At 38.1% G+C, this 22,982-nt stretch overlaps 1 protein-coding gene across 1 annotated transcript; it reads left to right on the top strand.

The window, feature by feature from the left end:
* Positions 1 to 16,813: 16,813 nt before the first annotated feature.
* LOC108051299 lies at positions 16,814 to 17,219 on the top strand. The gene is made up of 2 exons (XM_017133357.2): positions 16,814 to 16,837; positions 16,890 to 17,219. Exons 1-2 carry the CDS (start codon positions 16,814 to 16,816, stop codon positions 17,217 to 17,219), a joined length of 354 nt encoding a protein of 117 aa, XP_016988846.2.
* Positions 17,220 to 22,982: the final 5,763 nt, after the last annotated feature.

Below are 22,982 nucleotides of genomic sequence, written 5' to 3'. Positions count from 1 at the left end.
AGAAGGGCAGCCTGAGTCAGACTCAGTCACAAGGATTTAAATTCCCCGTTCGGCGTCATCCTAATTACAATGGCCAACGCTTGGCTGAATCTGACAGCACTTACCACCCCACAGGACCGGGGATTCCCCGCTCGTCTTAACGTGCTTAATGCCAATTAAGCGCTTGCCAAACACCCCTCCACCACCCCTTTGTCAATGTCACCCTCTGCTATTTACATTCCGCTTTTGATATTTCGCATTTCATTGATTTTACTTTTAATATTTTTGATTCTGGCAGGCTTACTGTAAGCCCAACTTCTCCGATTTTGGTGCGGATGTTCCTTAATCTGCGCCCTTGTTTATCTCCCAGCGCCTCGCACTTCCGTTGCCCATATAAATAGTTCTAGTTAATTGGATTTCAGCAGATGCCTGGGTCAAAGGGATTTGTATACCTCGTACTGGTAAAGGGCGAAGGGTATTTTGATGCTTAGTCATAGATTTAACCTTCGCAAGTTCTGAACGGTATCTACAAATGTATGAAAACACTTTTGCTCACGGGCTTTTTAAATATTCGTCTCATCCATCCCCAAACATTATTTCTACGGAGGCCCAAGTATTTTATGGTCGAGACACCCAGCTACATCATTATTACTTGTTTTGTTTAATGGGCGACTTAGTTGCCTTGACGATCGTTTTCTAGGTATCCAATTTATTTTGTCAAAATATGCAAGTAATTGAAATTCGATAATGAGGTAAGAACTCATGGGAAACTTTTGCCATGACATCGCAGTATTACCCTTATTAAATCATGTTTTTTTTGCTTTGTTGAAACACACAAGAATAAGTGGTATGAAAAATTGTATTTTAATTATTTTTTTTTTAACAAGAAAATACTCATTTTGTAGATATTATGCAATGAAAACTCAAGAGTAGAAAACAACTTCATTTCAATATTGTATTTTTACCATAAAATGTGGATCTCTTAACCTCAGTACCACTTGCACATAAAGAATTTCCAGAAAATATAAGAACTCACTACATTTTAAGAAACTAGTCCTTAGTCTTTTCCCTAATCACATCGTATCTTTTTATTTAATTTTTTTTTTGATTTACCTTTACTTTAACAGTCTGCTGGAAAACCTCGTTTCCAATCAAACCTAAAGAAACTTCTGGCTACCTTAAAACCGGGATCGTTAGTTACTTTAACGTGCTGTTAATTGATCTGGGCCCAGAGTTAATCGCAGTCTGGAGCCACTGCTACTTAGTTCCCCTCCTCAACCTCGCTTCTCCCAACTACATCCATTGACTGATTAAACTCCCGTGCCATCTGCAGCAACTGGACGGCATATGCTCGAAACCCGAGACAAAAGCCCAAACAAGTCGGCAGGGGCATGAAAAAATATGAAAAATAAAAATTGTACAAAGCAAAAAACGAGGCAAAAACAAGAGATGCCATGCCGCCAGCCAAAGATCAAATGGCGCAAATCTTGCAGATACAAAGATACTTTTCGACTGCGGTTTTGCGGATTAGGCTGGGCTCTGGCTTCAGCTGGATGGGATGCTCCAATGGCTGTGCCGGGTAACTAACCGCAGCAAGGGGTCGGACCAGCGTTTCAGGCAGCCAAGTTCAAATTTTTAACCGCACTATGGAAACGGTATACGGCACATAATTTGAACTTAAAAGCTGCCTAACAACTGGTTAGGGGCATGGTCAGGGAGGGGAGGGGAGGGGGGACAGACAGGGTTGCCTTTCGTAAAGAATAATAATAGTACGAAATTATAAATGGTTTGCTCTGGGTCGGGGTTTCTGATCCCCAGTCTTTTGGGCATGTTCTCGAAACTGTCCCTGGTTACTCGCCTGCTATCTGTCTCCCTGGCTTCTTTCTCGTCTTTGTTTGCTTTACGATACGGCTTTTCTAGCTACACGTTTGTGTTTTCACTAAGTTTGCACTGAGGAAAATGTTAAATTAAAAAAAAATAACAATTTTATGAAAATTAGGCCTGCAAGTAATGTTGTAAGTGAATGTGGTTTAAGGACTGCATAACTATTAACATTTTGTATGCCGATTAGCGAGCAATACTTTTTATAACAAATTTCAAAGCAGATATCAACACAACGAAATCATATTTTTTGAATATTTAAATATTAATAGATTTTAGCTGAGTGGCTGACACTAAATTGCACTACGCTATTATATACTTACTAATAAATAAATTATTTGAACGCCCTTTTTTAGGATGCCAACCACGAAAGCCGCAAAATTGTTAATTACAATATTTTCAATCGACCGAATAAATAGAATTCCATTGCCAGTTATTTTCGTTCGTTTTAAACTAAAGCTTAAAAACAAAACTCTGCCGACAAACCTTTTAATGTGTTAATCGTTTTGTTTTAATCCGCGGGAGAATAATTTGAATATCTATTTTTTTGTAATTTAAAAAAGAGTGCAAAGTAATTGAAAATAGTTCTGAACAAATATTACAGTTTAAGTGAGAACTAATATTTCCTAATTTTTGCACGAAGAGACTCCCTTTCCCCAATATTTTCTTTCAGTGTAATTCGGATGGGTAAGTTCCTTACCCCTGGCCACGCAACTCGACGTCCTCTCCTTGAGCATGTCGATGATTATTATGTATGCTTAAATTCTATGCACGTACCGGCACTGAAGCTTATCTGTATCGAATATGATTAAGTGCGCTGCGCTGCCTGCCGCCCCTCGTCCCTCTACCCACCCTCGACTGGAGTCGCAGGCCTCGAACTCGTCTAGGCAGGGACCAGATCCAGAGCCAGAGCCAGAACCAGAAAAAATTCAAAAACCCAGAGCTGGCCCAGTCGGAGGCATAAAACTCGGGCCAAGGCCCCGTCAGACCTGAACGTGCAACATTGAAAAGGGCACAAAGGAGCTGAGCGAGCGCTTAAGTAAACACAAACAATTGCAGGCAGCATCAGCACCAGTATTCAGCATTCAACATATAGCCTCGGTTTCCAAATCCGCCTGGCAGGCATCCAGATCCAGCCTGCTAAATCCTCGCAGTCATCTTCCAATTCAGCTTCAGACGGCGGCGGTCCATTTGGCATTTGCATTTTCTGGATAATTCATTAAATGCAGAGCTGCTTCTTGGCTGCCTGCTTTTTTACTCTTCAAATTGAATAACACACAAAGCGAAATTTGCATTTCTTTTGAATCAAATGGAACCGAGGCTTCCTAGTATTGTGAATACTTCTGGGGAATTCCAACAATTGCTTTCATTCATGGTTATAAAAGGCAGTTGTTCACGGGCACCTATGTACATACATATGTGCTTGTATTTGAATATTCAAATTATGTTTATCGATTTTCATCTACGATGGAAAGTCAAAAATGGTTTTGAGCATGAGAAAAATCTTTAATAGAATTAGGTCTAATTGAAATTCTGCACATTAAATGTAATTCTCTTCATTCAACTTTTTTGAATAGGAACTCCGATAAATCTGTATTCAATGTAATTTTGGTAGGAAGGGGAAGGTATTTTTAATTTATCCCTTTCTTTTTTAAGCCTTTCAATCAGTAATTTAATTACTTACGGCCCATTTTATTAAAACATGAATATATAAATTGTAAAAGCTATTTTAAGCAATAATAAATAATAATAGTAATACTTAATAATAATAATACTATCACTATTTAAAACCAAAATTCAGTTGCTCAAAAATATAAAAAACAACTTCAGGGAACAGAATTCAAATTGTATCTTAACAATAGTATTTTATTTTGAAAATCTTCAACACAAAAATGAATACTAAAATAACAAACCATTACATTAGATTTCACTACAGTTTCACTACATGGGAAGTTGGAATTTGCAATCTTGTAGTGAAATAATAAGATTATAATAAAATTTAAGTGGTCTGAATATTTCAAACATTAAATCTAGAATTATGTTGGCAGTTTAATTAGTTAGTTAAAATAGATGGCCAATCGCTTAGTAATCATCGTTGTATTTTTGTTAGCAATTAAATCTTTGTTCATTACAGAAAACATTTAGCAGCAGCAGCAGAGGCATGTGGAAATTAGCATTTGCGAGATGCTTTGAATCGTTTTACGACAATTTGTAATCGAACTAATTAGTATGCAGGTCTCGCAAATGCCGACCATAAATCTGAGTGGTCGAGGCTGGCAGATAAATAAGAACGAAACATGTTTGTTAATACCCCCATTTGAGTGGCGCAATATTCCATTTAATTATATTGATGTGATCTCGAAATTTATGCGATCCGTTGTGCGCTGCATTCGATTGGAAGTCTGTCTTAATTCGGCTTTCGAGCGGGTTCAAATGCCAGCTGATATCAGACCTGGCTAAGTGGAGTTCTCTGTGATCTTGGCTCTCGAGAAGTCTCGAAGTCATTCCCAGCATGTGCAAATACGCTCCACTCTTCTGGTAAGCTTCCCATGATTTATTTGATTTATAGCAATTGCTTTTTATATTGCTTGTTGTTCAGCATTTTTCAATTCAGATTCCGATTCCGATTCCTTGGGCACTTGAGCTTCTTTTCTTCTTTTTTATTTTTTGTGTGCGCCTCTTGAGAAGGCCGCATTAAAATTCAACTCGTACTCAAGTCGTGAAATGCTTAATACTTGAGATACTTTTGTACTCGTTGTATTTGCATTTACATTTTGGAGACACTCGACTGTGAGCAATTTTCTAAAGGGTTTCCCTCCGTTCCACTGCCCTTCCATTAGGGGTTGTTCCTCCGGGGCGAAGTGCATATATTAAATTGCTTTCGTATGGCGCATTAATGATTCCAGGGGAAGGTCGCGTCTGTCAACCTGTCATTAAGCAACCAGATACCTTATAGCAGACACACACTCACAAAGATACATCCATCCAGCCATCCATCCATCCATCCATCCGTTTATCCTAACTGTGAAAAGGTGCAAACATCCTGAACTCTCGGCTGAATGCAAAAAATTGCAAATAAACGTGGAACCCTCTTCTCGGGATCCTAAGAAATTCACACGATGCCGGAGTCCTTGTGGACGAACAATGGCCGGGGCAACAAAACGGTAAATGTGTGTCGGGCCAGATAAAAACCAGATCCCTACGAAACTCGGCTGCTGTGCAAACAATTAAAGTGACGACGACGACGGAGGGGCGGACATTATTGCAAGGTGCAGCCTGCAGCTCTTCGTCGCCGGGGCACTTCCGCTGAAAATCGAGGGAGATACAGAATCGACTACACGGGAAAAAGTATCTCAAGTGATTTTCTACAGTTAGATTTCTTATATTTCTGGATGAGTGGAGTTTTGATTAACAGATCTAGTTAATTTGATCATGGGTATGGCTAAGTTGAAGGAAGGGTTACCTTTAACTGCACTTTCTTAATTAATTGAAAAATGTATCCCAAGCATTTTATAAAATATTATACAATTAAATACTATTTTTAATATTAAAAAAAAAAGATGGAATGCCATAATGACATAATACTGTTGTAATCATTTTAAATGAAATACATTGGTCAAAGATAATTATTTAAGAAGACCAAAAATATGTTTTTTGTGGCATTTAACTATTGATGGCAATTAAACTTTTTCAAACGAAAATGAATGTTTTTATTTATAGAAAATCTGTATTTTAAGGAAACAATATTAAAATACACTACGTCTTTTGCATTTCTTATTTTTCATATTTTTCTAAGCTAAATGATTTTGTGATGATCACTTGTAATGAATTACGTTGCTGACTGTGTATCCTTTGACAAGACTTAAAATATAATTTTTTGTAGTGCACGTCTACAGCAGCAAAAGATACAGACGCGGACGTTCAAGTGCCGAAAATGAATCGCAGACAGAGATTCCTCCTTTGATGTGTGTGCACTGGAGTATTATTATGATTGATGGGCGCGAAAGGAAAACGAAACCAGAACAGCAGGCGCACAAAAAGCGGGGCAGAAGAAACCCATAGAACGGACTGGCATCACATGTTATAAATTATGTTTACTCGAAATGAGGCATCGGAATTAGTGGGGATTGTTCCGTGTGCAAGGACAGCGACTGGATTTCGAAAACCTCTTTCTCGCCCATTGTGCATTGTTCACTACGCTCCTTTTCCTGCATATTCCTCCACTTTTTCGGTCGGACCGTCATGCGTATAGAATTTCATTTGATTGAGCGCTTAATCAAGCAAACATTAATGTGCACTTATTAATAATAAGTGTTCGGGCACCGTTTTCGTTTATCGTTTATCTGTTCAGTCGTGGCTGAATGAAGCCCGTGGATTGTTGAATTCCCGGACTGTTGGTCACGATGATAATGACTGTGCAAAGGATCGATTGGTGGTTGTAAATTAAAAAAAATAAATACAAAGCGAAGACCATAGTCTAGAATTTGTGGGTGTGCGCGCTTAGGAATGAATCTGAATGGTTTCTATTCAGTTTTTATGATGAAACAGAAATACGGCTGGGCCACAATCGCAGTATCATAAACCCAAACCCAAAGGAATGAGTCAACAGAAATTAATCTTTAAGAAGTCCAGTCTTTTTGATAAGTTACTAATAAAAATATACCAGCACCTGCTTAATCATTTTGATATATGAACGCAATAATAAAATGCAGTAGTATAGTTTGCTTGCAGGGAACTAAATACAACAGAAGCTTTTTAAAATTGAACGCTATTATTTATAAAATGTCTTTCCAAGAAATGATGTGCTTCTTTCACAATTCAGAATTTTTTCATAAATATATATAATATTTTTATTCACTTGCAGAGGTTATTACAATTTTAGTCAAAAGTTTGCAACGCAGTATGACCCCTTTCTACCCGTCTGCCTTTTTTAGGTAAACAAATGCTTAAGGTATTAAGTGCATACCAACAGACACGTTATTGCTGCCATTCTGAGTAACAAAACATCTTTATCGATTAATTCTTATCCAAGGGGACCCGATCTAAGAGCCGAACAACCTCTGGGCAATGTTTTATCCGCACGTTGCAACCATCCCATCCGTCTACTCAGGCATTCATCCCGGGAACACGACCACCCATTGATATCGCCTCAAAATCATGGACGAGTTTAAGCTTACACACCGCTGCGGATGATCCGCGTCGAAAGCTGAGTTATGTCATGCTCAGCCAGAACACACAATGGGTCTACTCACATAACACTAAAAAAGAGATTCCCTGTTTTTTCTAAAACCTCCATTGTGTGGCCCAAAGTTGATTGTTTCATTTGCATTGTTGTTGCTGCACGGCAGCTTTTTTATTACTCGCATTATTATTTTGCGTATTATTAAAGCGCATGCATTCTTTATCAATATATGTGAATGTATCCGAGCGATTTTTGTTGTTCTTCCTGCTGGAGCCTAAAAAACAGTCGGCGGATGTCGAAAAGAGGGGACGGGGGTTTAAGCTTCTTTCCGGCTGACTGAATTGAGCGGCCTTTTTGCATTGCTGAACTGCTTTTTCTGCAGGCCTACAAAAGACGCAGAACCCCTCAGACATTGCCCATAGAATTTGTATGAAATTTAAATACCTATTCAGCATTCGAAATGCGAGGCGACAGCGCAGAGACCTAAATTCTTAAGTAGTTTCCGAGGGCTGACAAAGACACACAGAGGAGGGCGACACATGGCGGCGCTTTCATATGCAGACACACGTTTTCCTCGGCGGAGGAGGCCCCAGATACAGATACAGATGCAGATACGGGCTCGGATACAGATGCCGGCAGACAGATACAGATAGAGGCACACAGATACGGGGCAGACAAGGCAAGCTGGATTATGCCTCCAAACTACGAGCACTTCAAAGTGTGTGCCTCACGTAAGATTTAATCTTTATTGATTTATTTTGTTAGATTTTAATTTATGACACCGAAGTAGGCAATCATTATTTTCTGTATATTTTTCCTTCTTCCGCCGACTGTGCAAGCTTAAAAAAGAGGGATTGAGGGAGCGGTAGCTGGGGGCTTACTGTGGGTCCAGCTGTGCTATATTTTAGAGATATGATGGCAGTGCAATCTGCATGGGTGTATTGATTAACCAATGCATTGTTGCCAGGGCCATACACCAGCTAATCAGTTATGGTTTGTTTGGGGTGAATTAAAAAATATGTATGTTGGCAAAAAATTATACTCCGTTTTCATTCAGATTAATAAAACATCTAAAGTATTAATAACTTCTTACTTCATGCAGCTTAATACTAATATACATACTTATAGTTTAACAGAAACTTTTTTGAAAGAGCTTACACCTTGTAATTAATAAAATAATTCACAAAATTAACAGTTTAAGTTTTCGGTTCCATTATAAAAATCTTTTCACTGTACCAAATTTAATAACTGATTTGTGACCCACTTAATTTTTTCTTATTAAAATAACTATAATTAAGAATACTCTTCAAATGATTTAAATACAATTAAGTTGATAATAACTTTTAAAAGTATTAGAAAAATGTTGTATATCATATCAAGTGCTTTTTTATTATTAAAGGGGTATTTTAAAATCATAGGTACAGATTTTAATTTGAGTAAATAAACCGGGTAGGTGATAACCTGTTTTATAATATAAAGCGAAAGAGTTATTCATATATGTACATCTGCTCCAATCTGGAAATCCACTAAGGAACCTTTGATTATTTCCCTCGAAACAACATCCACACTCATCGAGTTGCAAAGTTTCCAACTTGACTTCCTCCCCCATTTAAACTCCGGAATCTTAAGCTTGGGTTACAGCCCCTGGCAACTTATCACCCCCTGCCCGTCATCATGGCTGACAACCCTTACAGGTAACCTTTCATTTAACATTAACCACCAAATCCCAGCAGCCAACTATTCATTTCTCCCCGCCCACGAAACTTCAGACGGGCCAAAAGGAAAATGTAACGCACCGAAATGCTCGTGTAATTTGCTTTCCAGTTAAGTTAAAAGTTTTCGCCGGAGCAGAAACCGTTAATCAAAATTAATTACACACAACCCCGCTCCAGTCGACCCCTCCCCCTGGAAAAATACGTGCCACGCCCACATGCGACATGCAAACGAAGACAGGAAAAACGCCGAAACAGCAATTGTAATTTACTTTAATGAGCAACATTTAGCCAGCCCACGAGTCCAGATGGTCAGGGGCGTAGAAGGATCGGCGGAGGGGGCGGAACATATTGTACTATGATTGGATCAAGAGATGGAACAAATATCGATAATACAATAATATAAGATTTACTTTATAGTAACAAAAGATAATTGTTTATGAATATATCACAATAATAATAGAAATAATAAAAATCTAATAATTCCAAACCTTTTTACAATTATTATTTTTAGCTCTGTGTATGCGTCTAAAAATAAAATATATGTGAACATTTGAAAGGATTTTTAAGACTAATTCCATCTCTATTCAGTTTTGATGATTTTTTATATGACTATCAAGAGCCTTAAATATATTACAAGCGTCTAAACATTATATGATACAAAAATATCCAATTTGGAGCGATATCGTAATGACGATATATCCTCCAATGACTGCCATCTCTAAGTAGATCGGATTGGAGACAGATGACCACGCATAGTGGGCCTGGTTGTCGTTAGTTGGCCATTGCGCAGTTGTGTAATTAAAGTTCGCATGACCGGCAATTGCATTTTGAATTTGAAATGGGTCGATGGACGCGCGACGCAGCCCCTCAGTCCTGAACAATTCTGAACATTTACGTGGGGCCCACTCTAAGACATCGACCCATCGACCCCCCTCCTCCACCCGTATTTACTCACAATCTGCAGGCTTATTGTTCTCCCGTCAAAGTTCCCGTCCCAGTTCCGCTGTCTGTGTCGCATGTTCTTGGCATTTAATGAGTGCTCGCACACGGAAAAATATAAAGCCTCGTATTGATTTTTAATTATTTTCGGTCAATTTATTAAATTCCCTAATTATATGCTATTTATTGGATTTTAATTGGAGGTCTGTTCAGACGATATAATTCATTTGAAAAGGCAGCCAAGTAACAAATAATCGGAACATCATGTGTAACATGTTCCCATTGACAGTAGAAAATATGTATGCATTAAATGGAGTAAGTGGAAATAGGTTTCATTAAAATTTAAAGTAAGTGATGATTTAAAAAAAGAAAGAATAATCCTTATCTTGTCTTGACACTTTTTAGTGTTTTTTAACAAAGATCTGAACAAAATGTAAATTTCTACCTGATTTTAAGATATGTGGTTTTAAAATGGGGATTGCTTAATCTAACGCATTGTTTAACGAGCTTAAGGAAAATATTGTGCTCAGCATTAGTCACTATGAAAAAATATAATATAGGATAAGAAATAAAATAAATGTATAAAAAGATGAATCGTTTTTTTTTTTTGTTGAAATCGCCATCTTTTTGTTCTATTTAAAATTGTCTCTTTAAGTGATTTTTCTTTCGATTTCGATTTTCTTTCACTTGTTATCTGACCATTTCTTTACGTGTATTTCCTTTTTTCGCTTATTCTAGGCCTATCTATGTGCGGCTTCTGTCTAAGCCGGTGTCTGTGTCCGCGTCTGATTCTTTGCCATTTTCGTATGCACGGCATGTATTTAAGTAGGCTGCTGGTAAGTGGACATTAGGGGCATTCTGCGGATGCTATGTAGGCATATGTGAGACCTTATATAGAGCAGCGATTGACAGCCACTTGCCATTCTCCTCGAGTGGCAATCGAAGAGAAATCACCGAGAATTCAATGCTGAAAATAGCTACTGGCGGATGTGTGTTTGGTATCTCTGAAAATGTAAAAAATGGACTGATTCTAGGTAGAAAGCGAGCAAGATCCAAAATCTACAGCGCTTTGATTGATGGGCTATGTACGTGACAGCTCAGACTTTTTTTTAACCAAATCACAGTCAAAAATATTCATGGCTTCCCAATTTGAATCCTAAAATTAGAATCGCAACACTGTAAATTTTTTGAACTTGAGATTGATTTTAGCTTGCTTTACATTAATGAAATTAATAATTCATTGGTGAGTAGAGAACATAGGTTGCTTTTTCCAAACACTCTTTTTTTTATTGATTTAATATTAATGGCTTGACTTCTGCTATTTTAATTTGAAATTAAGTATTACTGGGAAATGTTTCCCTTCGAGAGAGAGCTACTCCCAAAGGCAATATCCAAATTACACTCTTGGGAGACTTCGCAGTGTCCATATGTTCTATTCGGTGTTGCATCTGGAGCACGGGTCTCCACCTTCATCTGCATCCTCATCCGCATCCGCAGCAGAATCATCATCATCATCTATTTACAAGTATTTGCTGCTGCTACAATTTTCAAACAATTTTTTTTAACGACTTGCGGTTTATGGCGACTCGCTTTTGTTGGGCTTGGATCGGGAATGGGCATGGAGATGGGTCTACAGTTTCGTGTGGTATGCCACACATGAAACCCCTCCGACCTCTGCTGCCGCCGATGCATTCATGTGGAAATGAGTGTAGTCGGCACACAATGTTGCATATACAGGGGAAAAAAATGTTATAAATGTGAAACAAGTGTTTAATTCATAACATTTTAATAAGCAGCAGCAGATTTGAAAAGAAAGTACAATAAAATGCAGATAAACTTTTGTATTTAAAATCATAACATTTTAAAAAGAAAAATGTCTGCAAGGCAGGAACAATTTTAAAAAAGGAAATAAAGGAAATGCAGACCAACTTTGCCATTTTTTCAGTGCACAGATGGAAGGAGAGCGAGAAAAAAAGAAAAAGCAAACAAACCAAGCCTCGCAGTGGGAAAACAATGCCAGTTTGTGCTGCTTCTGCTGGCGATGGCGACTACATAAGTGGTAATAATAATTCCGCTCAAGAGGCGTCGCCCGGCGTTTCATTTCAATGACACACAAACCAACAACGGCGACTGCTGCTGCTGATGACGATGACGTCGAGGGGGAGGTGGTGGAATGGGCGGTTGAGGAGGAGGATAGCAGGGGACTGGAGGGGCGGGGAGGGGCTGGAGACGACAATGATGAGGCTGCCGCCTGATGATGCCGCTGACGTGAATGGCAAAGTACTAAATGCTAGGTGCAGCAGCAGCTAAATCCGTGTTTTTGTCATCGGACGACCCGCATCGTCTAAGCCGCACATTGTACATATGATCCGATATGAGCCGCACTCGGAGAAGATAACCCTACAAAGGGAAAGGACAATAATACACCACGAATACTACATGTCCTATGTTCAGTATATGGGAAAAAGGTTTACAAAATATATTAAATATATCTACTAATCTAATATATATAACTAATAAAATTGTATAATTTACGCAGAAAAAGAAATAAGCATTAGAATTAAGTATTTGAGGTTAAATGTTTTTAAGTTCATTGCATTTTACACATAAGCTTATAGTTTCCGTTTTTACTTACTGTAAGTAAAAGCGCTTTAATTTATCAAGGAGTGTGTTTATCAGCAAGGGCAAGCAAGCATCTACCCCTTCTTCCAGCCACGCCCCTATTGTCTTGCGATAGCTTAATATTGCATATGCACGACGCGTCATTCATTCATTCAATGCCCTTCCGACTGTCTATCGCTGGGGATACCACTGCTCCCCGACCGCCACTCCTGATAATTCCGCGACTGCTGCTGGCTCCTTTGATTGCATTGTCTCGTCATGGTCTCGAGTTCGAGTGGTTCCTGGCATCGCTTTTTTACCCGACCCTTTCTTTTTTACTTCTCGGCCCCTTCAATTCCCTATCTAAAGCCCCTGCCCTTGGTTCAGTGGCGGATCTTTGTGTTTTTTTGGGGATCTAATATATCTATATAAGTAGTCTGTAAAGCCAAAAAGCACTCTATCAGTTTTATATGTTTGATCATAGATTAAAAAAAACAATCTGAAATTTCGTGTTTTATACCATTTCTAATTATAATAATTACAGAAAATCTTACAAATTCGAGAACATTTTTATAGCCCCTATAAAATATTCCTCATATCCGCCCCTGGACCCATTTCAACGTGTTTCTTGCTGCCTGCTCACTTGACATACAATTATGTTGATGACATTGTTGTTTATATGCCTCTTTTTTCGCTGCTGCTGCTGCTGATGTTGTTGTTTTTGCTTCCTTCAACTGCAGCGGCAACAACAATGCGGACAATTTTTATGGGCATTCTAGAGCTGCGGCATAAGTTGAGGCCCATATATCTCCCGCTCTCACTTTGGCGGATCTGGCATATGTATCTGTCTATGCCATAGCTAAATTTCCTGCACCCGGCCATGTTTCATGGGACGGGTGTGTAAGATATATGGAAGTTTAGGTAACAGTCAGTCCTTCGGAACAGATATTTACTCTAACAGATAAACAATTGAACGCAATTCAACAAAATGTACATACTTTATTTTGTAATAATTTAAAAGTATTCATGTGGGTAATGAAAGGAGAAATATATCTACTACCATTTTGCCTAAACTTTAAAATGACTTTATTTACTTTAACATTAATTTCACATTTATTGAATTATGTCAGTGTAATATACTTATACTTATCAATACTGCTAAATCGTGCCTTTTCAGAATGCTTTCACTTTGCTTTTTGTTAGTAAGTAAATGTTTTTTCCGATTCCGATCTCCGATCCGAATTAATGTCATTAAACAAAATTGGCCAGTTATAATGAAACCACTCAAGGGCGACCACACATTTATAACAATTTTTTCAAATTATTTTTTCAATGCTACATTAAACTACAAAATGTTTATTGCTTAATAACCAAATTTTTCAATTAACCTTAGACCGAAGTGACAAAAATAATTTAATCTTTTGGCTTAATCGCTAACGATGAGTTAGTTTAATCCATTTCAGGCGACCTAAGATCCAAAAAGCGTATACTCCGCAATCCTCTCTATCTCATTTTATGTGTTATAGTGGAAGTCTTATTGCCAGTTCCACCAAATTAACATAGGCTTCCACTAAAGCAGTTTTCCCTTTGCAAGGCCTTAATTAAAAATTCGTTGGGTGTCAAATGGCCCGCTGATGTAGATGTTGTTTCTGTTGCTCTAGGGTTTCTCTTTCGACTGAGTGCCGCTCAAGTGCAATTGTCTCGACTTTTCTGAATGCAGTATATACGTAGATATATCTTCTCCCTTCGAGATCTCTTGGCATGTCATCGCATCCACAGCCTCATTTTATACATTCCGAGAAGCAACCGCATAAATTATTTGCCTTGACGTGGGACTTCTAAGGATTCCATTCCTGCGAGATGATCAAATGTTTCAGATCGAACAAATGTCAAAGGAGGAGTGGGGAAGCTACGCAGCAATTAAGTGACTTTTTCTGCTCCCCAAAGATGACCCGTAGAAACCCCGGATTACGTCTAATGAAGAAAAATGAATTGCACCGATGATTCGACAGATTCAAGTTTCCATTGGGGAAAGTTTTTTCGCCCCCCTTGCTGGAAAAGCTTTATCTAATAAATTTCCAACCAGCACGTAACACAAAATATGCGTGTAAATTTCAGTTATTGATTTATGGTGAGGCACGTACATATGTGAGTGTGTGTGGGAAGCATTTGTATAAATACGCAAAATAATGGCATCTCCAATGTGCGAACTTCCCCTGACCATAAATCAAGATGAGCCCGGCAAACAAAACGATTTTCATGCCTCCTTTTCGCTCCTCCTCGCGAAAATACATTTATTTCAGCTAGGCCAGCCTTTGCGAGAAAAGTTCTATTTGATTTCGTATTAGGAGCGAAACTGCTGAGCTCACATAAATTCCGCTTTTAAGCGAAAATTAGTGAGGGGCAGGTGGAAGTGGAAGTGGAGCCGAGTGGAACGGAATCAGCCCGAGAGATTAAAGTTGGCAACGTGCCGTAGTACGTGGCTGGGAAATCATTTTCTGGCGCAACATTTTCTGCCATCTCAGCTCGACTTTCGAGCAGGAACGTGAAAAGTTTTCTGAACCGAAAATTACTTGGGCAAATATTGCTTTGTTCAATCGCCGCCGCAGCTTGGAAATTATGAGGGAAAACTTGCAGGCGGAGCAATTAGAAAACTTTTGCCTGGACAACTGTCTCAGATGGCACGAGGAAACTTCCCCACTGCACAAAGAAAATATTCGTCCTGTAAAAAGGAAATTCTAAAATAAAGCAATCAATAAATTCCTATCACATTTTTAATAATGTTCAATTATATTCAACTTTGCTTGGGAAATTTCTTTATATTTCTCAAAAAATTAATACACTTCGAGCATTTTTATACATTTTATAATTAAGATATTTTTATATTATATTTTATTTTATTTGCTTTCTTTGTACATTTCAAAGTAATATCACGAATTCAACATGAAATTTTCCTTTCGCCTGCCAGGAAATTAAATAATCAATAAGGCGCTCGGACGCAAAGACACAACTTTATGGTAGGCGAAATAAAATTGAATTTCCCTGAAGACAACCCCTTTCTCGGAGTCCGTGGATCTCAGAGCTATTGACTTTCCTGCTTTAATGAGATTCCCTGTCAAGGCTGAGCGCATGCCCAACGCCCTTCCCGAAATCGTTTAATTGCACACGCGGCCCGTGGAAAGGGTCTTATGTCCACGGACTACCTGCCTTTCCCTGTCGAATTCCCATTCCTATTCCCATTCCCATCCCGAACATATGGCGGTCGGACATATAGCAGCCCGGCGAGTGGCTCGTAAAAAATTATCTCCTGCATTGTTCCACAGCACGGTCGGGGTGCCCATAAAATCCCAGTCCCGAACGGCGAACGACGAACACCAAACCCAACCCAACCAACAACCCAGAACCATCCCAGGCATAAATCACGAGGAACTTGTTAATTGTGCGCCTATTTATTAGATGCATTTGGTTTTTCGGGAAAATTGAGGTGGTAAGTGATAGGCAGACACATGCCGCTAAAAGGGGAAAAACAGACGTCGAACAGGTGACTGTGTGTGCCTGTGCCAGACTTCGATAAGATAGAAGGGAAGACAGGCTGGGGGCTCCAAGCCAAGTCGAGAAATCAAAGGGGCCGTTCACAGAATTCACTTCAATCGGTCTCCAGCAAACACAAAAGCCCTCTTTTCCACTCAACACTTTCAGGCTGTCAAAACAATTAATAAGATATATATTTTTAGGGCCAAGAGGAGACTTCTGCCGACTAGTGCAATCAACTTGTTTAATTAATGCTGTGATATATATATTAAATTAAGTCACAAGTGTCTTTACCATATGATGCGCAGCAGACACACCCAAACCCATTCGCACAAAACCCGTCTTTCTCCGCGTTATTAGTTTATTACTTCTGATAATAAAGATAACTTGATCACTTGAGCTTGTCACACAAGATTTTAATGTGATGCTGGGAGAAATAAATACATTTTGACGAAATAAATATATTTGAACTTGAAGTAGGCATTTAATTATATAAAGCAAAGATCTTATAAAATATATAATGCTTTTTAGCTTGACTTAATTTAAACTCTACTTAAGAATTACTCCCCGAAAAATAGTATTAAGCGATCATTTAAAACTAATTTTAAAACATAAATTCTGTAATTATAACAGGGTTCTTTCCTTCTCTGTAAACGATATATGTGTAATTAATTACTCATTTTTGTTTTCAACCGTTATAGTTAACCATTTGGATATAAAAACACCCTGTGTTTCATTGTGAAGAGTAATCACTGTTGTTAAATTTAAAAATCTATAGACATACGTAGTTCACAATCGCAAGAGTTATTAAAGCTTCAAGTCACCCACCTGGATTGTTTGTTCTAATGTGGTTTTGCCACTTTTTGTCTGAAATAATTATTATTTTGCATCCAAAACAAGTTTGGCCAGCTTCTTATTGTCGAATATTCCGAGTTTTTGCACTTCTCTTGGCTAGTTGCAATTTGGTGGCAGTTAGTACAACATCATGTCTTCCAGAATAATATCAGTGGTGAGTCTCGAGGGCATCATTAATGTTTAATTTAAAAAGTGACAATTCCCAGTGGGTTTTCGTCCTGTGTCTTAATCTATTTGACTTAACACCAGCCATCGGTGGAGGATACCAGCTGCAGATTAGTCATCCAGATGGATCGGCTTTTCGACAGGAATCGGTGATCGAGGATGCTGATGGAAATTCGCAGGTCGAAGGTGAAATACGACAAGTTTTTTCTGAACCGCATGGAGGATCCTTAGCTGTTTTCTATAAAACCGGATCCGTGGGATACAGGGTACAATTTTCCTTTACGAAATCTTCAACGCCGATGCTCGCTAAAAATGGAACATTTCCAATAAAAAGAATCGGAGTAAATGCTCTGAAGTCAACAGCAGGTTGAAAACATACATTTGTTAAGTGATGTCAATGAGTAAAAGTTATAATTAGCGAATAACGTAAACATTCTGATAAATTGTGGGTATTGGGAATGAGTATGGGGTTTACAGTTCGACTTTTTAATGTCAATATGTGTACATAATTTGGAGATGGATAATTTGATGATGTCACGATTAAAGTTCTGCATTTATATTCGGTTTTACAATCGTTTTTAATTAATAAATACATAATCTGTCTTTCAAAAATCCGGTCAACTATTAAAATAAAACAAAGAGAATAAATATATTGTCTCTTCTATCGAAATCTATTTTTTTTAAGATGACATGCATTTTGTATTACATTTTACATAGAGTGACCTAAGGAAAGTATTTCTCCTAATAATTGTTCTTACAGATTTGAAATCTTTCCAAATAAACGATTCTACTTTTATTATTAAAAAAAGGTCTTATATGCAACTGTCCCTTAAAATACCATACACAATTATATAAGTTTTAAATTATAACGAATGACTGACTAGTTAGTGCACCCATGAAACCAATCCAGTAACCCCGACCCATCTCCTCCACCTCTCAGAATAATCTATCAGGCTGCAATCCGAACCATTTGAATAAACATAAGCGGTAACAAATATTTATGGGCAATGGAGCGAATGTTTCCATTTCGAAGAGCTTATTTATTTGTGAAACAACTTTTCCAGGCAAATACAGACCCACATAATAAATAGTACGACTGCGTGTGTCTACAAATACACAAAATTCCGAACACAGTTTTGTATATTTCGTGTGTACTTTTCTGTCATGCCAGCTAACATTTAATGTTTTTATTTGGTTTCATTAATGACAATGCTTTGTTGCCAATATTGACATGTTCTCTATCTTCCTCTTTCCCAATGGGAGTATGTGAGGAGGTCGAAGCATGGCAAACTAAGTCAATGGCATCGAATACTGTAGTAGACCGGAATTCGAGCGATCTCGATTAAATACCTATTTATTGTATTTTGTTATATGAGTATATTAGATTTATTTAACGTTAAATATTTATTTATTTCCATAGAAATTCGATTATATGTTAATATAATAATTAATTGTGATTAGGGTATAATTGAATGCCAGCCTTCTATTTTACTTTAGGGTAAATCAATATTATTTTCTCTTTTTATGGGAGACTATAAAAATTTAAACTGGTTTTCCCATAAAGGGAACTGCAAAACATATTACAAAATGGCCTAAACACAAAGCCCAAATACTAACGTTTAGATTTTCAAAAATAAATACTTTAGGCGACTAAATAGAACGATGCTTTATTGTGTTGTACATTCTGCAAGCAAAAATCTCTAGTTATTTAGAGCAATAGCTTATTTAGGAAAAATACAAGCAGAAATATTCAATTATATATACTCTGACTGTTCTTTCTTCATATCTATTAGGTCTCATCAAGGATTTCTGGGGAAGAAACCCCAGGGTATTGTAAGCTTCGACAACTCGGGCCTTTCACCCTGGCTCTTGTTTATGTTTGCATAGTTGGTTGACGATGATGATTGCCAACTGTCGACAAGGGCCGCTGTTGTTGTCTGTTTATAAGAATTATATCTGCACTCTGCGAGCCCTGCTGTGCTCATTTGTGTTCTCAGCCGGCGAACACACGAGCAGACGCAAACTTCGATGGGGGCCAGACATCCGCACACATGCGATGAGGCGTTCAATTACTTTCCTACATTATCGGTAATTGCCTAATGCGGTTATCGGCAACAAAGGCGCGGAACTATCTCCCAAGGAAAGCCATCCGTGTCCCCCGCTCCATTCAGGTGCACTGAGGGGCAAACATCCATTTGAAATTCATAAGCTCATTAAATTTTCAGCAACCAGCTCGGCAATCAGTAGTCAGTCGGCAGTCAGCAGTCAGCAGTTTCCCAGACTGGGCAAATACAATTAAAATGCCATAAAGCAAATTAGCCAAGACAAACTTTTCATATTAAGCCGCGAGCTGTGCAAATTAGATGCGACAAGATGGGCGGCTTGTCGAGGGGCCTGAAGTGGGGCACCTCGCATTTCAGGGGGCAGGGCGACACTAAAACACATCCTGCGCCTTCGTAATTGCCTGGCGGAGCACTCGTGGCTGGCAACTCCAGCAAATTGTTGGCAATTATGTGGCACAAAGTAAAGTAAAACACACTGCGACAGCATCGAAATGCGGCGGGGAAAGTCCGGGAAGAGGCAGCATTCAAAGGGGACAATCTCTGTGCTGGCCGGATTATCACGGAATCTGTTCGCCGAAGCTGGGCTACTCGGCAGAGAATTATGGAATCAAATCTGATAAGTTTTCATTCGCCTTCCGCTTTTTATACCGAGCATCGAATGATTTTTTTCAACTTTCTAATTCAACGTTGTCCTACATAAAAACCCATTTAATCATCATATCATAGAATTTTAAGTTTTGATTTTTAACAGTATCTTAGTTAAATCACATACACTGAATTAAAAAAATGAAAGAAACTAAATAATATTTACATAAATGCTGTAAAATCGAGTATGAAAAACTTGCATATTAAATTAATACCTTTAAAGTTATTCAAATGAAAAATTAAATATAAAATGTAAAACAATCAAAAGAAAAACCATTATTTAGTGTACGCAAAGATTGCTTTTTGTTTTTGCTTGTAGCTATTATTAGGAAATCAATCCATTCTCTATTATTTAACTAGCAAATTACTGAGATTACAGTTGTCAGACTAGGAGTATTTAAGAATTTTCCCTAATATCTCAACTCACTCTACTTGCTTTCATCCCTCCCTTGGTGGCTTGCCCCTCTTGGTTCGACAACCGGCCGGCAAGTGTATTAAATTATAATTATTTGTGCATGACAAAGGGTCATGAAACATGCCTAATGACACATTTGCCACAGTCTGGAACAAAACGCGGGCCGCCACCACAGCAACAACAAGGGCGGGGTGGGGGATGTGGATGGGAGGGAATCCTGGGGAGGGGTTGGGAGGTCGCCCAAGGGACAGACCTTACGTGCCTCCCTCTTGTCAGGATAGCGACATCGGCCCTATGTATATGCCTACAATTAACCACGCTCGTTATGTTTCAGGCGTGCGGCAGCCGAAAAGAAATTAAACTAAATTGCTGCAACTCTGAAAATTTCCACTTGTAATGCAACACTAGGAACACCACGGCTCCGCCTCAATAGAAAGTATTATCTGTCTGTCGAGCACTTAAATACCCTTCAAGTTCCAAGTGAAACTTGATTAAACTCCATTGCTTAAATGTTTTTTAATAACCCATATTTTACTCAGGTTGGTTTTCTTGAATAAATCAAGTAGCTTGGAAATATATATTTTTTTAGCTGATTATTATCTGCATTTTTTTCGCAAATTTTAGTAGACAATTAAAACTAGTTTCATAAAAAATATTTTTTTAACTTAGAAATACTCTGAAAAAATGTTGAAAATGATTTCGGTGAAAGCCTCAAGCGAAGCTAGAAGCTATTTAATATTTAAAGACGATTAAAATTTAATTTAATTTTTTATTCAAAATAGAAGATATTGCATCAACTATAACCAGTAACAACCTTCCTTATTAAAAAAAGGTTAAAGGTCCGCCAATTGGTTAATTTTTTGTTTCAAAAGTTAAAATCTTTCATGCAATAGCTTTTTGTATTAAGAATACAAAAATTCTGTTCCAGTGTTCCCATGATTTTAAAAAAGTTTTCATCTTTATTAGTTTTGAAACTAATAATTTATAGAATACTCTTTAGCATATAACTCTTCATCCGAGTGGGTGGGTTGAACCCCCTAATCTCCCCCGTGGATCTGCGCACGTACTAAGCCCTTGGAAACTTTTCCGTCGGTGCAAAAAATAAGTTTCATGTCGATAGCTCTTTAACTAAGCGTGTGTATCCCACAGAAATAGATGAAGGGCACGCCTACATGCTGTTATTTCAAAACACATTTTGAATTTAAATTATTTGTACAAAGATTAACTGTTTATAAGTGAAAATATAAGGAAGAGTATAACAGCATTGTAAGAAGCCAGACCCGAACAAGTCAGCAATCAGCTGGTTTTTGGACTAATGTCTATTAGGCATTTGCCTTGCTGGAAGTTTTCCGACCCCTTCCCCTGGGTTTTCCGCCCCTTTCATCCCCCGAAAACTTTTCATTTGCTGCACAGTGGAATGGCCAAAGTTGTGGAGCCAAGGAGCGCGATAAGAGCACTCGGGAATGTTTCATGTTTTTGCCAAGGGCCTGCAGATAAGATCCGTAATGGTGCTCGCCACATTTAGTTGGCTGCACAGTTTTGGCTTAGTTTAGTGACCATTAAAGGAGTGCTTTAGGAATGTTTCTGACCAACACGGGTTCTTTTGACCTTAAATCGATTTTATCTTTGAAGAATTTCTCGTATTAAAAGTAATTGATAAACCAACTATGAGGAAAATATTTAAAATTTCGTTTTAAATTTCTAGCTATTATAATTTCTTGGATAATGTGTTTGGAACTTAAATTAAAATGCAGGCCTATTCAGATATGTTTTTAATATACATATGCTATTTTAATTTAAATGATTTAGTCGCATATTTGCGAATGAATTTGGGAAGAATCAACCACATTTGCAAATCTATTCTTATGTCTGCAAAATTCATCTGAATATTACTAGGTTTAAATTTGTTTTCCATTGTTCATTAGCTGTTCATTAGTTCCAACTCAAACCAATGCAGTCTTTACGTCAAACTCGCCTATCAAGTTGTAATGAATTAGGGACAATATAAATAATAAATGATTTTCTCAAACATTTCCAATCGCAGCAAGTCACTTTTGCAAAATTCATCTCAATTTGTATTATAAGTTGTTGCTGGTTATAATTAAATTAATAAATATATACCAAAAAAGTTGCAATTAAAACTTTGTTAGCTTAATAAAATTCAGTACATCAGTTCGGCTGTCAAGTTGCAATGAAATTTGGACACCTTTTTCCTATTAGTGGCACTTTGTTTGCATTTCACTTAAGGTCCCTGTCACACAATCCTGCAATTTCGTGTTCAGCATTTCCCAACCTGCTTATCCGCCCGCAGCTGTCCCATCGACCTACTCACTTTCCATTTTCGCCCTCGCTACAATGTACAATCAAACTCCCAGGTCATATATCATCCCTCACTCGGATTACTATTACCATATCGTTTTCGATACTTCGTTCCCTTTAAAGCTCCTCAGATCCATGAATCTTGCACCACGGTGGTTGTCGGTTGTCTAACGAAATTCGAGTCGTGGTCATGTCGCATTTTCTTTTTTTGAGCTCAGCTTGACGTCTTCCTCCTCCGCTCTTCTTCCTATCTTGGCCCTACGTGTTGCAGGCAAACAAAACTCGGGAAAGAAGACCAAAAACAACATGAACGCGGCACATAAACTAGACAAACATCGATAAGAGCACACGAAGTCCATTCAAGTGGGTTGGAAAACAGAGGGTCTTCGTAGCTATGTTCCTAGGAAAACAGAATTTACTAAACAAATACGTGCGTATGGAAATGTATTAGATGAACTCGGGTAGGTAGAATGGCAGACAGACCACTCGCTCACTGACCCTTTCCACATTTATTATGATTCTAAGCGAATTTTGTAATTAAACGGAAATGCTTCGAAATTAGGCAAAAAGCGGAAATGACACAATTCGAAAAGATGGAGAATGCAGGGTCGAGTGAGAAGCGCCCCGCTGATGATGATTCCCTGGAGGTTATTATTTATTTTACCAACAACGCATATGGTGCGTCCCGTTAA

The sequence above is a fragment of the Drosophila rhopaloa genome, unplaced genomic scaffold, assembly GCF_018152115.1.
Source record: "Drosophila rhopaloa isolate 14029-0021.01 unplaced genomic scaffold, ASM1815211v1 contig_155, whole genome shotgun sequence".
Lineage (NCBI taxonomy): Eukaryota > Metazoa > Arthropoda > Insecta > Diptera > Drosophilidae > Drosophila > Drosophila rhopaloa.
This window is presented reverse-complemented; position numbering and strand designations above follow the sequence as displayed.